At 38.5% G+C, this 17,268-nt stretch overlaps 1 protein-coding gene across 3 annotated transcripts in view; it reads left to right on the forward strand.

Moving 5' to 3' along the window:
- Window positions 1-16,622, forward strand: part of LOC141556761 (uncharacterized) — a 30,365-nt gene extending 13,743 nt beyond the window's left edge. Inside the window, exons 3-8 of one of the 3 annotated variants that reach the window (XR_012486635.1) lie at window positions 4,031-4,157; window positions 5,435-5,530; window positions 7,640-9,259; window positions 13,341-13,405; window positions 14,196-14,476; window positions 16,257-16,622. Coding sequence is in view for 1 of the 3 variants with exons in the window: in XM_074291483.1 (XP_074147584.1) it covers window positions 4,031-4,157; window positions 5,435-5,530; window positions 7,640-9,144 (1,728 nt within the window). In the remaining 2 variants the exon portion in view is untranslated. The other 2 variants (XR_012486636.1, XM_074291483.1) reach the window with 2 other exon arrangements.
- Window positions 16,623-17,268: the final 646 nt, after the last annotated feature.

The raw sequence follows: 17,268 nt of genomic DNA on the forward strand, positions 1-17,268 counted from the left end.
CTGTGTTCCCCTCTGGGATTACTTTAGGTGAATCCCAGAAATTTGGGAATATTATTTAATTGTTCTCATATTCTTTTGCAAAATTAGAACTTCTGAAATCTGTTCTCTCAGTCATTACTTAACATGTCACTGGTAAAACTGCATTTAGGTTTGTATCTTTTGTTGGTGATGTCTGAACTAATTTTCATTGCCACTTCATTACAGAATGAACGGATATATGGATATTTTTACCTTTTTTACATTTGTGCGCAGAATCTCTGTATCCCAGTGATTAATTTTTGTAGAACTTCCATATGTGACAAAGAAATATGTGTATTCCTCTGTTTCTCCATTTAGAACATACCATAAGTCTTTTACCTCCAGTTCTTTAAACATTTGTTCATCTCTTCTGCTTTCATCTCATATATTTTTTCATCTCCTTTCCCCTTTTTGTTCTCTTGTAGTTTCCCTTCCTTTCTTGCCCTTTGACTTGTCCTGTTCATTAGTTTTTAAATTTCATCTATTTTTTCCCCTTTCCCAGAAGGATTTCTCTCCTTCCCCTCATTGTACAAGTTCCCTTTCTGTTTTACCTAGTTTCTCATTCTCTGGATCATAGCCCCTTTACTCCTCTGGTCCTTTTCTTTTCCTTGTACCCTTTATACAGTCAACAGCCTCCAAGGAATCCATTCTGAGCTCTGCCTTCTAGATGCTTTCTGCCACTGGCTTTAGGTTAATCCCAATAATTCCTCTTTCCCATGGTTCCTTCTTTTCAGAATAGTGTGTATCACAGCAGCTGTCAGAGAGAACATGGCTCCATAGCTGGGTACATTGACACTTGATATTTACCCCTCATGTTCTTTTATCTTTTTTCCCATTCTCCTAGAAATCTCAATCTTGGCTTTTCAGGTACAAAACCCCTAAGTCTGAGGTGAAATCTCTTATTTCCTCTAAGAATATTCATCAGTGGAAGGAACCCCCTCCTACTTCCTAAGTCAAGCCTCCTTCCTTTCTGCACTTTTTTAGCCTTTCCACCTTCCTCCCCCACTCCCCAGGTAGTCTTCTCTTTCCAAAACCTTGGAGCTCATCTCCTCAATCCCCATTTTCCTTTCCTGTGCTCCAGCCTTTCACACTATTGATCATTCTCTCCTCTATGATTCTCTCTTCTTTAAGTTTTTAGGACATAACGCTCTTCTGGCTTTCCTCCTACTATCTGACCCCTACTTCTCTGTCTCCTTTATTGGATATTAGATTCCCCATTTATGTGGAAGATCTACTTTTTGTCCCTTATTTTTCAGCTCCCATCTGCAGGCTAGGTCATCCTGGACTGCACCCTCGGCTCCAGTGCTCTCTGGAACGCATTCTTCCATTCTTTCCCCTTATCTCCTTGGTTTGCATTTGTCTTACACTTGTTCAAACTTAGTCAGTTCCATTGTATGAGAAGGCCTATCTCATGGTTTGTAGGATCATTTCCTTCTGAATTGAATGGTTAAAGGTGACCCCTGCCAGCCTGGGAATTTGTAGCCCTGGGTTTTGTTTTTGAGCTCTGGGTTTGGTTTTTCTGTGGGTGATCTGTGGATTCTTCCCATTGGAATTTCATTTTCTTTGTCCAGAATTTCCTTCATGATTGGGTCCATTTTTTTAACCAGTTGTGTCTTTCTGGGGAACCTGTCATCTTTAGGATTTAAGTCCATATGCATGCTGTCTTTTTCCTTCAGTACATTTGCCTTCAGCAAGGGACAGATGGTCTTTGAATGTTAATTGTAGTTTACTTCACTTTCCCCAGGCTGTCTTCACTTTTGTGTATTTTCCTTCCCTGCCTATTCTCTTTTATTTTCTTTGGGAAGAGTAAGTTCTCTATCCTCTTGGCAATTCACAAAAGAAAGGCATCTGGGTGGGAAGGAGGCCCTCAATTTAAAGACAGAGTGGAAAGCTCAGCCAGAAAAGTCCCAAAGTAGAGCCAGTGAGTAATGAGGAGGTAACTGTGTAATGCCGGAGAAACTGAGGCAAGATAGAGATTAGAGAGTTTTTTTTTTAATATTTTATTGATTGGAGAGTTTAATTGACTGGACAGGACTCTCGTCTCAAAGTATCCAGTAATGAATGGGGGAATGTTAAACACTTTTATAGCTCTTCAGACAAAGGGAAGGAAAAAGAGTGGGAAAATCAGGATGGGGGGGAAGTTATTTTTACTAAAAGCCAGAGTCAGGATGTTTGAGTAACAGAAGTAAAGATGTCAGTGAAGTATCCATGATAGTCTTATCTTTTGGAATGTCTTAGAGGGGCAGTGTCAGAAATTCTGAAGGAGCTAGGAGTCAGGAAGTCTGATCTGCTCCTCATGTCCCATTGACAATTTATAACCTTAGAGCAAATGGTCCTCAGTCTTAATGAACCAGGGGGGTTTTACGACTTAGGGGACTGAGGCAGAGTAGTTAAGGAAACTGAGATAAGAACAATTCATGGAAACTCAGTCAGGACAATGAGGGAAACTAATGCAGGGAAACTGAGGTAGAACAGCTCAAGGAGACTGTGGCACAACAAGTGAGCTTTCTCCTTCAAAGCAGGTTGAGAGTTCATTAACCCCACTTCACATTGGTAAAGGGGGACTGTGGGGTGCTTATAAAGAATGAGGTTTTGGATAGCTTCTCTTGTTGGGGAGGTAAGGAATCAGAGGTCTGTTATCCATCTGTAAGATATGCCCCTGTTTGGTGAGAACCCATACTAGAGATGAAGAAAGGGACTCAAGGGACCCTAGAGAAGGGAAAGATGGAGCAATCCTTGGGAATCTTAAACAGTGTAAAAAAGCAATACATTCTTTAGTATTCAAAAGTGAACTAAAGAAAATGAAAAGTGAAATATGGATTACTCATAAACCATGATGAGATCAGGGTAGCAATTCCTCGTTAGAAATAGGCAGATGACAAATTCACAATAGCCATTTTCTTTGCCAAAAGTTAAGTTTATTTAGAAGAGATTACAGACAAATTTAAGAGATAAAATAACAGCCAGGTATGGAAAATAGAGAACAACACTGGGAGAGCAATTATTTCCCAAGAAAAATAATTTGGAAGAATCAGTGAAGCGATATGCCTGAATATTCCATTGGCCCGCAGCCTTGATATGTAAAGAGTTTAGCAAACTGAGGAGAGTTAATTAAATTAACTTCAAAGATACCATTAAAGGGAAGGCACAATGAGGAGGGAGACACAGGATGCCATTGTGGACTTTGATCTGAAAGGGATTTAGCAAAGATCTTCATCAGGGCTACATCTTTTATAGGAGAAATATAACCTTGGGGATTTCTTAAGAGAGCAGAGGGAAGTACCAGGCAAATATTTGGTAGCTCAGAAGGAGGGATCAAAGAAGTCACATGGAATGTCCATGGCAGACCAGGTCCCAGACCTAAAACCTGCTAATCAAGATCTCAAAGGTTATTTAAAGATGCCCAGAAATTTGAGGGCTAGACAATGGAGGTTGATGAAGAGTGCTATTCTCACAATCACTCTATGCAAACAGCATAATCTGGGACTTGGTTGTGACTGACAACATCAGATTGTGTTCTTCCTGACATGGGCAGAGAGTAAGCTCGAAGCCCATATCAGGCCATTAATTAGATTTTTTTAAAGAAGAAATCAAAATGATGAAAAATGGAACAGCAATTTTACATGTAGGGTAGAGCACAATAGAGAATAAATATCAGAATGTCAGATAAAATCATTCTATGATTATGATGAAAATGGGGAAAAAAAGGAAGTAGAAAACCCTCAGAATCCAAGAACATTAAACAAAAGCATGGTGTTACATGAAGCAGGTTGGAAATATAGATGACCTATCCCAACTATCAGGATATTCTTATATCTGGCCATTCTCTCCCCTCTGTGATCCATTTGTCAGCTTCTTAACTCAATTTTATGACTCTGACATTTAAAATTGTATGACCTTTGTGCAAATCCCTTCTCTGTGCTTCAGTTTCCTGCTGTAAATTGGAGAAGTTTGGAGTTTTTCATTTTCAAGTATTTTTTAGCTTTGTATTTCATGATATTTCATGCTTTAGGTATTGGTGACATTCAGGGATGTGGCTGTGGACTTTACCCAGGAGGAGTGGAGTCTCTTGGACTCTCCTCAGAAGGACTTGTACAAGGGGGTCATGCTGGAGAATGCCCAGAACCTGCTGTCCCTGGGTAAGGATATTTCCTTGGGTAACTCTGTATTTGCAGTCAAAGGGAATATCTTCATTCCCTAGGGTACAGGATTTGACAGAGATGTCATTTAGAAAGGGGAAAGTGCTAGTCTGCTGTATCCATGCAACAGGCTCCTCCTTCATGTCTTTAAATTGTAGAAACTTGAGGGTGCCTCTTGTTGCTCCTGAAGCTATCTTGTACCAATTCTAGGAAACTTTAAGTCAAAGATCAAATCACCATGGAATCTTCTCAAACATGGAATACATTTCAGAGGTTATTTTGTCTGACTTCTACCTGGACATGGATTTGACTGCCTAAGCTTTGAAAATGGCTCAGGCATCTTTTCCTCACAACCTGTTGCTCTTTGGGATGATTCTAGTATTTGGAATATTCTTTTCATAGCCATCAGTTTGTAGCCCCAAGCACCTTGTCCCTAGTTCATGAAGTTTGCCCTTAATCTTCCTTCCTATTGCCCTCAAATTCCAGAGGTAGAATTTGGAATGGGAAAGAAATGGAAGGGAATGAGCATTTCTTTTCACCTGCTTTTTGCCAAGAGCTGTGCCTTGTGTTTAAGAAATTCCAGCAAATAAGTAATTTTCCCTAGGCTAAGTACTCCCATTAAAAAGAGAGCACAAATGAAGAAAAATGCCGTTTGCATCTGGGTAAAGATAAAATAATAATATTCTTTTGGTTTAACATATTAACTTTCCAAGTAAGGTGACATTGTTATCCCCAATTAAGAGTTGGATAAGGAAAGAATTTAATTTATTTCCCAAGGGCTAAACAGCTAGTAATTGTCTATGGCTTAATTTAAACTTGAGTATACCTGACTCTATGCCCATGTTTCTCTCCAATGCACTCCTGGCTCCCTTTAATTTCTAGATAAGGGAAACTAAGGAATGAATCTCTCCATTTATAAAGAAGAGGTGCCTAGACTAAGGTCCCTCTTGATTTGGCTTGAGGCTGCTCAGACCAAGTAACCTTTTTTATTCAAGTATGCAGTCAGAAAGTTCTGCTGCAATGGATTCTAATAGGATAGGAAGTGGACGAAAGAACATTTGGCTCTTTCTTAGAAGAGGTTGTACAAGAGGATGTTGTGGCAAGTACTAGTATAAGTTACTAGCATTACAAGTAATAATGTATGACCACAGACACATATTTTTCAATGTAATCTAATGAATCTTAAAATGGAACAGATCTGGCTCTTCACCCCTTTCTCTAAGGAAAAGTAAATTTCAAGCTTATCTCCTTCATCTCTAACTGATTTCCATGCCCAGGACTTCCAGTTCTCAGAGAAGATGTAATCTCTTATTTTGAGCAAAGGGAAGCACCATGGATGCTGGACCAAGAAGGCCTCAGGAGATGCTCTCCAGGTGAGTGAGGTGAAAATCTGGATACTGGAGTTACAAGAACTTTCTAGGAGTTAACCATTACGTTTGGGGCAAAAAGACAAGCCTTGGAATGCTTTTTCAGATTTTTTTGGGTAGTGGCAGGGTTAGGGCCTAGTCACTGAATTTTAGTTTCCCGTATATAAAATGAGTGAGTTGTACTCTATGGCTTTGTAGGTCCCTTTCGATGATCATACATCATCTTCTGAGAAGTCTTTGTTTGGGTTTTGAGGCCAAGGATCCTCCTGAAATTGCAAAAAGGACACTAACCAGTCAAAATTATTTGTTAATTAAAGAGACTTATATATCTATATCCATTTGGCTTATGACAAATATTGTATTAAATGGCAGATATACTCAAAAATCAGTTGCAAATATTGCTTTATGGGTTTTTTCCCCTCTCTTTTAAATAATGTTTAATATGCAAAATAACCTTTAAAATGAAAGGATTTTTTCAGGGATTACTTTGTTTTTTCTACCACTGATAAAATAACAACACTATTACTGCAACTTTACTGAATGACCAACCCACATTGGTAACCAAGTCCTTTGAGAAAATGTTACATAGAAGAACTGAGTAATATAAATAGTGGATAAATTCAAATTTGCAAATAGCTTTCCCATTTCAATAACTGGATCATCAAGGTCAGTTTTATAGAAAGGTTTTGGTCTTCCATGATGATTTCATGGTGGCTTCTACTGTGTGACCATGGTTTTCAAATAGCCTGCCAGCATTGCTGCAAGAATGGAAAGCCAGATAACAACTTGATTTCCTGATTAGAGGTTTGATAAGATCTGATTACTAGGTAACTCATGAATGAGAGAATAGTTCTGGTGCAGTGAGAGATGGCCACTGAGCATCTTTTCAGGCTTGTGGCCATTTGTACCTCAATGTCCAACATTCCTGGAATTTTGAAGCAATTTTGTGCCAAGTTGAGAAACTGAATGATGTTGCACTTAGAAGCCCTCAGAGTTTGCTGTAATGACTGCATGATCTCATAAAGCAACGTATTTATATCATGATAATATGAAATCAGTGCAGAAAGATAGTTGTTGTCAAGGTAGATGTATTTTGCGAATGGGCACTGTGAGAAATATAGCACAGAAATTTTGGGGTCAAAATTCTTTGGGTCATGGTCTCAATTCTTCAAGAGGCTTATTAATGTCCAAAGAGGAAAGAAGTGCAATAGGCTTCTGTGTCTCACAATGATTAACTCAATTTTCTGTATGAGATATATTTTTCAGATGTGGATAATTTCATTCATTTCTTTAAAAATTGTGTTTGTGTTTGTTAGAGTTAGCTAGGTGGCAGAGTAGATGGAACACCAACTCTGAAGTCAGGAAGACCTGAGTTCAAATCTGGCCTCAGACACTTAACACTTCCTAGCTGTGTGACCCTGAGCAAGTCACTTAACCCCAATTGGCTCAGCCAAAAAAAAAAAAAATGTGTTTTTTAAATAGATATTCAGGGGCATGTGATGATATATATATTTTTAAATAAAAAAAGTAATGGCTACCTCAATAAAAAAAATAATGCTTCAGAACAAAATCACTTAGGCCTCAGATAAAATACCCCAAAAATAGTATTAATATTCTGAATGTGACCTCAGATAATGTAACACAAAATAAAGTTGAAAGTGATCCCCAAAATGTGGAGACAATGAAAGCTTAAGAGAAAAATTGAGTGGAGATACTTTGCAAATTACTATAGGCAATGCATGGTCATTCACAAGATATGAATTCTAGTGTCAGCTGCTGAGGTTTGGGTCAATTAGGCTGATGGCCTAATCTGTCCACATAGTGAGAATGAGGTCACTTTCTGTGTTGTTGAAGATTTACTGTGAGGATCCAGTATTTTGTGTGTGAAGCTCATTAGAAATTCAATCATCCTTGGGATATGAGCTAATGGAATTTTTAAATGATGAATTCTGTTCATTAAAGATTTTTCTTTTAACTGGGGAAATAGGAAATAACTAAGTTTCTCTTCTGATGGGGGTAAGGGGATATAAATATACATATGTGTGTTAGTGCATATGTGTGGTGTCTGTATTCGATTTATTGTTGTCTTTTTTTTTTTTTTTTTTTTTTTTTCAGAAAAAGAGATTATACTTGACATTAAGGAAAGTACTACAGAGCTAAGACCTTTTGTGATAGAATCTCTCAAGCCAAGATTCGTCAATGATGTTCCTTTATCACAGAAAGAGATCTGTGATAAATATGAGAAAATCCACATTGCAGAGAAATCTTATGAGCATAAGCAAAGAGGAAAGACTTTCACAAAAAGAGGGACTATTACTAGACATGATAGAATTAACACTGGAGAGAAACCTTATGAATGTAAGCAATGTGGAAAAGCTTTTACAAAAAAGAAAGTTCTCATTGTGCATCAAAAAATCCACACTGGAGAGAAACCTTATCAATGTAACCAATGTGGAAAGACTTTTACTAAAAGGGAAGTCCTTATTGTACATCAGAGAATCCATACTGGAGAAAAACCTTACAAATGTAACCATTGTGGAAAGGATTATCGAGAAAAGGGTGCTCTTATTGTACATCGGAGAATCCACACTGGAGAAAAACCTTATGAATGTAGCCATTGTGGGAAGACTTTTAGGCAAAAAGGAGCTCTTATTGTACATCAGAGAATCCACACTGGAGAGAAACCTTATAAATGTAACCAGTGTGAAAAGGCTTTTACAGAAAAGGACTCTCTTACTGTTCATCAGAGAATCCACACTGGAGAGAAACCTTATAAATGTAACCAGTGTGGAAAGGCTTTTACAAAAAGGGAATCTCTTACTGTACATCAGAGAATACACACTGGAGAAAAACCTTATAAATGTAACCAGTGTGGAAAGGCTTTTACAAAAAGGACAGCTCTTACAGTACATCGAAGAATCCATACTGGAGAGAAACCTTATAAATGTAATCAATGTGGAAAGGCTTTTACACAAAGAGGAACTCTTACTGGACATCTGAGAATCCACACGGGAGAGAAACCTTATAAATGTGACCAATGTGGAAAAGCTTTTACAGAAAGGGGAACCCTTACTGAACACCTGAGAATCCATACTGGAGAGAAACCTTATGAATGTAACCAATGTGGAAAGACTTTTAGGCAAAAGGGAGCTCTTATAGTACATCAGAGAACTCACACTGGCGAGAAACCTTATAAATGTAACCAGTGTGGAAAGGCTTTTACAGAAAGAAGAACTCTTATTGGACATCAGAGCATCCACACTGGAGAGAAACCTTTTGAATGTAACCAATGTGGAAAAGGTTTTGCAAAAAAGGAAGCTCTTAGTGCACATCAGAGAATCCACACTGGAGAGAAACCTTATGAATGTAACAAGTGTGGAAAGGCTTTTATAAAAAGGGAAGCTCTTACTGTACATCAAAGAATCCACACTGGAGAGAAACCTTATAAATGTAATCATTGTGGAAAGACCTTTACTCAAAGAGGAACTCTTACTGGACATCAGAGAAGCCACACTGGAAAGAAATCTTATAAATGTAACCAATGTGGAAAGTCATTTAGAGAAAGGAGAACTCTTAGTGGACATCAGAGCATCCATATTGGAGAGAAATTTTATGAATGAAACCAATGTGGAAAGACTTTAACAAAACAGGGAAACCTTATTTTACATTAGAGGAACCACACTGGAGACAATCCTTATAAATGTACCCAATGTGGAAAAGTTTTTACATGGAGGGGTAAGTTTATTGGACATCAGAAAATCCATACTAAAGGGAAACCTTATAAATGTAATTAGTGTGGAAAGGCTTTTACAGAAAAGGATTACTCTTTGAAAGACACCTTATGAATGTAACCAATTTGGAAAGGCTTATAGAAAAAAGGGAGCTCTTATTGTTCATTAGAGAATCCACACTGGAGAGAAACCTTATAAATGTAAGCAATGTGGAAAGGCTTTTTACAATGAGGGTAACTCTTACTGGACATCAGAGAATCTACACTGGAGAGAAATCTTATAAACTAACTAATATGGAAAGGGTTTTATATAAAAATCTAATTTTTTTTTGCTAGATCTGTGACAAAATATAAAGGCAATAAAATGAGAAGGAAAATTAATTAGAGAAAAATCAGAGGTGATGTGCTACTGTTGCCTTCCATATGTAGGTTCTTTTGATATAATCCTATAGGATGGGAACATTAAAGATGCCTAGGGATAGCAGATGGCTTTTTAGGCATATTGGAGCCTTCTTTTCTATCTGGTCACCTATTTGACAGCCTTCCCAGTGGAATAGAAAAGTCATTATTTTTGTGTCAGGTGACATGGGTTGAAATTTTGTTTCTGTACCTCTGGGGCCTTGGGAGACTAATTTAACAGTGCGTTCTGACTAGGGTAGGGTCTCTTCAAACTCTAAACCCTTTGAGAAGCCAAAGAGGAACTTCAAGATGAACCTAAGCCTTCAACATCATAAATTCCTGTGTCCTCAGCTTCAGATTAGGGCTAATAATTCAGGTGATGTCACTAAACTTTCTTGGTATGATTGGCAATTTGGAGACTCAGCAACCAAAAGTTTGCTAGAGCTTTGTTGAATTAAGAAACTTGCACATCATTCCTAAATCAACAATTCTTTCTGTGCAGATAGTGAAATAGGTTTCTTGTCATATTTATTTAGGCAGAAAATATGTTTTCTTAAAATGCTTTTTAAGAATGAACAATTTCATCTCTGAGATTTCAGTTTACATCCATCAAACTGATAGAGTTGACTTCAAAAGCTGGAAATAGTCTTGAGGTTATAGAATTAGAGGCACAGCACTACAATGTATGTAACTACCAAGTGATCCAAGTGTTCTGTAAAGCTATTTGGTATTAGGATTTATTGAAAAGTGTTTAAATGTCTATACTTAGACACAGAGACCCTGCTTCAAGGCATAAAATCTAAGGAAGTGAGGGAAAGAAAGGTTCTAGGTACACTAAAATATGTGTTGTAGTGGCTTCTTAAAATTTCTTCTTTTGGTAGCAAAAAAACAACAACAACAAAAAAACAGGTCTGAGAAAAAAAAAGGTGCTCTTTTATTGTAGAATGTCTAAACAAGGGGCAGCTAGGTGGCGCAGTGGATAGAGCACCAGCCTTGAAGTCAGGAAGACCTGAGTTCAAATATGACCTTAGATACTTAATACCTAGCTGTGTGACCCTGGGCAAGTCACTTAACCCCAAATGCCTCAGGGGAAAAAAAAAAGAATGTTTAAACAATTTGTGATAATAAACATATTGCATTATTGTGCCAAGAGATGGAGTCCATAGGAAGAATTCAGAGAAGCATAGGGATATGTAAATGAATGGAGATAAATTGAAATGAGCAAAATGAAGAGAAACTATATATATAATGCCTCTTGAAATACTCAGAAAGCCTGATCAGTGATCTCTTCAAATTGAAATTCCCTCCAACAATGTAGATGCATATCTATGTATCCATCCTTTAATTCTTGCCACTGTTTTATGTAAATTCACAGAGGAGCCATCCCATATGATGGTGTCCTTTCTTACTTTGTCGTACTATCTGAAGGGTACTTGGTCAGCATTCTCACATCCATCAACACTCTTCCTTACCATGTGGCCAGCTCATTTTTGCTTCTTGTCCTACAATTCCATTATATGCAATTTGAGCAATGTCAATTAACTCACAAAGGACACCAAGAAATTTCAGAAAATGCTTTGATAAGCCAACATGCAACTCCCTTCACAGATGGGGAGAGACAACTGCCAAAGATGATACCAAGTAGACAAAAAATTAACTGGGCTAACAATAACACACCACAACTCTGTGACCCTACAATCTGTCACTCTCAATAGGTTTATACATTAGGCAGAATTGGGGGCTTTCACCAATTGTCTTGGTCTATCTTTTGCCACTGGGCTCAGATGACTAAAGGATAGAGTGAGGCTGATGACTTGGTCCAGATCTGTCTCACTTAAATCCAAATCACTTGTAATCCAAGACAAATCACTGATGGAATCTGTGCTATTTGAGAACAAAGAATTTCCTGGGTTCTGCTGCTTTCCTTGGCCATTGGCTCTTATTCACAACTAATGTCATGGTGAGTGTTGCCTAAGTCTGCCACATTTTGTGGTTGTAGACTGGCTACTGGATGGGCTCCCCATCTCTAAATCTTTTCTTTTCTTTTTTCTCTTTTATTTTATTTTATTATAGCTTTTTATTTACAAAACATACACATGGGTACTTTTTCAACATTGACTCTTACAAAACCTTCTGTTCCAAATTTTCCTCTCCTTCCTCTCACCCCTTCCCCTAGATGGCAGGTAGTCCAATACATGTTCAATATGTTAAAATATGTGTTAAATCTAATATATGTATACATATTTATATAGTTACCTTGCTGCACAAGAAAAATTAAATCAAGAAGGAAAAAAACAAACAAATGTTAGAAAGAAAATAAAAATGCCATCAAACAATAATAAAAAGAGAAATGCTATGTTGTGGTCCACACTCATTTCCCATAGTCCTCTCTCTGGGTTAGGGTTATTATCTCTTCATTATTGAATAGTTGGAACTGGCTTGAATCATCTTATTGTTGAAAAAAGCCATGTCCATCAGAATTGATCATTATATAGTCTTCTTGTTGCTGTATACAATGTTCCATTGGTTCTACTGATTTCACTTCGCATCAGTTCATGTAAGTCTCTCCAGGTCTCTCTAAAATCCTCCTGCTGATCATTTCTTGCAGAACAATAATATTCCATCACATTCATATACCACAACTTATTCAGCCATTCTCCAACTGATGGGCATCCATTCAGTTTCCAGTTTCTTGACACTTCAAAAAGGGCTGCCACAAACATTTTTGTGCATGTGGGTTCCTTTTCTTTCTTTAATATCTCTTTGGGATAGAAGCCCAGTAGAAACACTGCTGGGTTATTAAACACAGTTTGATAACTTTTTGAGCATAGTTCCAAATTGCTCTGCAGAATGGTTGGATCCATTCACAGTTCCACCAACAATGTTTCCCTCATCCCCTCCCACATTTGTCATTGTCTTTTCTTGTCATCTTGGCGAATCTGAGAAGTGTGTAGTGGTATCTCAGAATTGTCTTGATTTGCATTTCTCTGATCAATAGTGATTTGGAGCATCTTTTCATGTGAGTAGAAATAGTTTCAATTTCTTCATCTGAAAATTGTTCATATCCTTTGACCATTTATCAATTCCCACCTCTAAATCTTTCCAGATTCCCAAACTGCCCACACTTCCTGGCTCACCATTTCTGGATTTACTTTGGCTCGCACTTTGCCAGATTTCGGAGTGCCCATAGGAATGTGGGAGTCCTGCTTTCAGCCTTCCTATCAACACCCAGGTGTCCCATCTCCTTGTCACTACCTCTTGGTTAGAGATTTAGGTGTCCTGACCTAAGATGTGTTCACTTTTTAGGATCCATGAGTCCCTTCTTCCTGCTCCCAAAGATCCCTTTTTTGGACCCATTTACCCAAACTCTTTCCTGCTGCCCTTTATCAGAATCCCTAACTCTTCGGCTGGCTCCCATCAGGTTTCACACATGTGCCTCCATATCTCCATTTCCCTTTTAGGGGCTCCAAGCCTAAGCTCTACCAGCTGCTAATTAGACCTCAAGATACTTTCTCAGCTGTCTATCTGGAACATTCCTGTGACTTCAGCGTCCCTGACTCCTCGACAAAGCCATTTGGGAATATTTTTCTCCCAGACCCTTTTCCTTCTCTCCTGCTTCTCTCCTCCATTTTTCTTTGAGAGCCCTCATGGCTGAATTCTTGACTGGATTTTGTCTTCTTGTCTCAGGTTTCTTCTGGCCATGTGGAGATTCAAAATGGAGACCCCAAAAATTCACAGACCAGTGTCACAAGGTATCTCAAAAGAATTTGCATTCTTGAACCCATCTTCAAAGCAAGGAGCAAAATTTCTTATTGTAATGCCCATTGAAGCAGCTAAATTCGAAAATGATTTAGCAAAGAAACAAGACAAATTGATCCAGTTATTCTTGTCACTGATATGCTAATTTGATGGCCTAGAGATAGAACTGAGGAGTGATCTATTCACTATTGAATTAGTAATTTGGTTATCCCTGACTAGCAGATTATGTATCTGATAGTCAGCTGTTTTTGTTGGACTATTTTCCCTGAGGTAAGCAAGGTAGGGCTGTGGTGGAGATCAGTTTAACCTTAAGGTCCCAATCTCTGTGGAGGTCCTAGGGAGCCCTGCCTTACTGTGTCCAATCAGAAATCCAAGTTATGTCAAACTCTTGAGATTAAATTTTCCCCTTTAACATTGTCCATGGTCTATGCCATCTTTGAAGAACCCCTTTTGGGCTAGCACATCACTGCCTTCTGCCTTCTCCTGTCTTGTCACCCTTCCCCCGTCACTGGTGTGTTCTTTCCTCACCCCCTTAATGTGCCTTGTAGCTAACTACCCATTTTAGGGTGCTAAATCCCTCTGTGGATTCAGCCTACCATTCAGTGGAGTACTCATTTCATAAAAGCTGAGTCCTGACTTTTAATGGATTCTGCCAAATTACTTTCCTTGGTACTCCTATTACGCTCCCAAATCCATGTCATATTTCCCACTCCTGGTGACTGCTGTACCCCTTTATTTGGTCTGTGACCTTTTCTCCTAAATAAACCTACCTTTTTGCCATAGAGAAAGGCCATTGTGAATTCTTCAGCATGACCAAAGACCAATATTTGACATCTACAACAACCGTGTTGTTGAAGTGGAAGAACTCCCAACAGTATTAGAGTCTCAGGATGATGTTATGAGTGTGACAAAAGAAGTGCAGACTCTGTCTCCAAGTTAAGGGGCAAAGATTTATTCTGCTGCTGATATAAAGGAATTTAGCAAAGACACCAATAAGAAGATAATTTTTGGGGAAAGAGAAACCAATTAACTTGGACAGAATGATAGGATAGCAACAAAAACAGGTAAGTTTACTCTTCTCTTTCCAGTAGTTTCCATGAATCTTGTGGAACAATAGTTTCAGGTCCTCTGGATTCACTAGAATGTCTGAGGGAGAAGATATAACAGGAGGAGCATTTTTAATTCTAGAAGCATGAGTCTAGCTGGCACTGCCTTTGACTTTAATTGAAGTTGGAGTGATCAGAATGAACCTATATGGTCCTTTTAAGTTTATACTCAGAGTTCAGTACCTTGAGCCTCCCAAGATTTCAAGTACACCATGTCCCCTGGATTTCCTGGGGTAACAGCCTGCACATTGGCATCTGTGAATTTAGGGAAATAATGTATTCGCACATTCAGGAAGAGACTTCCAGACTGCATCAAGTTGGAAAGTACACTAAATAGCCTGAACATTGTCCCATATACATTTCATTTGGTCCACCCTGTGCAGAGTGCCATGTACTGGCAGAGACCATGAAAATAACAGGGATAAAAGGAGATTGACAGTCACCTTAGTGTGCCACCTTACTTCAGACAACTTCCTACAAATTGTGACTGCTGTAGCAGGACCTATGGTAACCTGGAAGTGTATAATAATGGAAGCCAATATTCAGGTTAGATATTAAGCTATAATAATACTCCTGGGTTACAAGGTTTAATTGTAACTTGAGAGCAGATGATTGAACTTTTAAAAACGGTACAGTACACATCCCCTTGGTTCTGCTGTATACTCTCATGATTTAACCATAAAGAGAGTAGTCAGAACTCCTTATCAGTCCCCTCAGCAGAATGAGTTGTATGCATGCATGCTAGCTCTTACTTCTCATCCAGGAGATTTAAATATAATATCTGATTTGGCCTATTCAGTAGGTGTGGTACAAAGAATTGCCACAGCCCAAGTAAAATTTGTAGCTTCCAATATATATCAGCTCTTTAAGGAACTTCAAGAGCAAGTGAGAAAGCATACAAGTAAGATTTCCAAGTCCTATTTTTGATGGAAATTCAAAGGCAGATAGCCTTTTAACTATGTTGGCCAATACTCCTTTATTTCAGGAAGCCCTAGGATCTCATTGTAAATATTATCAGGCTGCTTGAGCTTTACATTTACAATTTGGGATAACAAAGGAGGAAGCTAGGAGCATAGTAGAAAACTGTACAGCTTGCCTTCTTTTCCACGCTCCTATGCTCCCTCCAGGGAAGAACCCTCGTGGTTTGAGACCCAATGAAATCTGGCAAATGGATGTGACCCATTATAAATCTCTTGGTCGTCATCTTTTATCCATGTTGTGGTAGACACCTTTTCAGGATTCACTTTTGCAATACCAACAGCAAAAGAGACAGCCCAAGTGGTCGCTGAATTCCTTATGCAAGCACTTGCAATTATGGGTGTGCCACAAGCAATAAAAGCAGATAATGAACCTTCATGTACTGCTAAACATTTTGCACACTTTTGTGCACAGTATAAGATTTTACACACCACTGGCATACCTTTTAATCCTCAAGGACAGGCAATAGTAGAGAGAAGAAACAGACATTAAGACATTCTTCCAAAAACCAAAGAAAGGGGGAGCCACAGCTAACCCTAGAGAACGTCTATATTTAGTTCTCTATACCATTAATTTTTAAATTTTTGATAAAGATGCACTGGCTCTGGCAGACAGTTTTTATAACCCAACAGAAGGGCAATGTCCAGTGCGAGCAGCTCCAATGTAATTGCCAGGTGATCTAGAAATCTAGAAAGTGGTAACTAGAAGGGACTAGATAAGTTAACTGCTTGGGAAAAATGGTTTGCTTGTATTTGTACAGATGGAGAAGGAATCACATAGGTGCCAGTGAGCACCTGGAGAGAGACAGAAAAAGAGAAAAACCTTGAAACAAAGAAGACCTAAAAAACATCTGACACTGAAAGAGCATGGCTGAAACATCTGACACTGAAAGAGCATGGCTGATAATGAGACTGTTAAAGAAATTTAAAACCAGCAGGAATCATTGGACAATAGATTCCTTTTGGACTATTTCTAGGACTTATAGACATGTATAATTCCTCATGCTGATTCATGTTATTTGTTACATCACTACTAGCCTGTGTTATATTGCTATGTGTTTATGTAATTTATGTAATTATGTGTAATACCTCCAATGTTGATATTATGTATACCTTATTTCAAGTGAGCCGCTTCAGAAACCCACTAATCTGATTTGATTTCCCATTTCCTTTGGGGTTTTCATCTCCCTTCCTGAGATGTCAGAGAGGGTCTGATCACCTCCTTTTTTGTTGTTTTCACCCCTTTTTTTGAGCAGTCAGGGGAGGCATGATCACCTTTTTTAAGGTTCTCACCTCCTTGAGAACAGAGCATAACCTCCTATGTTCTAAAAACAAAAGAAAGCGGGAGATGTTGTGGGACAGAACTCTGAATTTGAAACAAAGGATGCTTACAAGGTACTACGTGGAATTGATAGACAATAGTTATCTAGTTTAGCATGGTTCAGTATGTTTGATTTAATCCTATAACAAATAATGGTTTCCTAGAGATAGAATGATTGGTTTACACTCAGTGTAGAGCATATAAGCTAAAATCCTCAGCCAGGAGATTCAGAGAGAGCTAGAGACCTTTGCAGAGAAGGCAAAGGACAGGCAGCAGGAGTGTAAGCTCTCAGAACCAAGGGGAGAAATTCAATTTGATCTTCCTGGTGGCTGGCCTGGACTCTTACACTTCCCCTTCTAAGACCAAGGCCAGACTGAAAGGCTCTCCTGAAAGCTGCCCAGCCCCAGGAAGGAGATAATAAAGGATCTGGACTATAAGAAAGTCAATCGGGC

This window comes from Sminthopsis crassicaudata, chromosome 1, assembly GCF_048593235.1.
Source record: "Sminthopsis crassicaudata isolate SCR6 chromosome 1, ASM4859323v1, whole genome shotgun sequence".
NCBI lineage: Eukaryota > Metazoa > Chordata > Mammalia > Dasyuromorphia > Dasyuridae > Sminthopsis > Sminthopsis crassicaudata.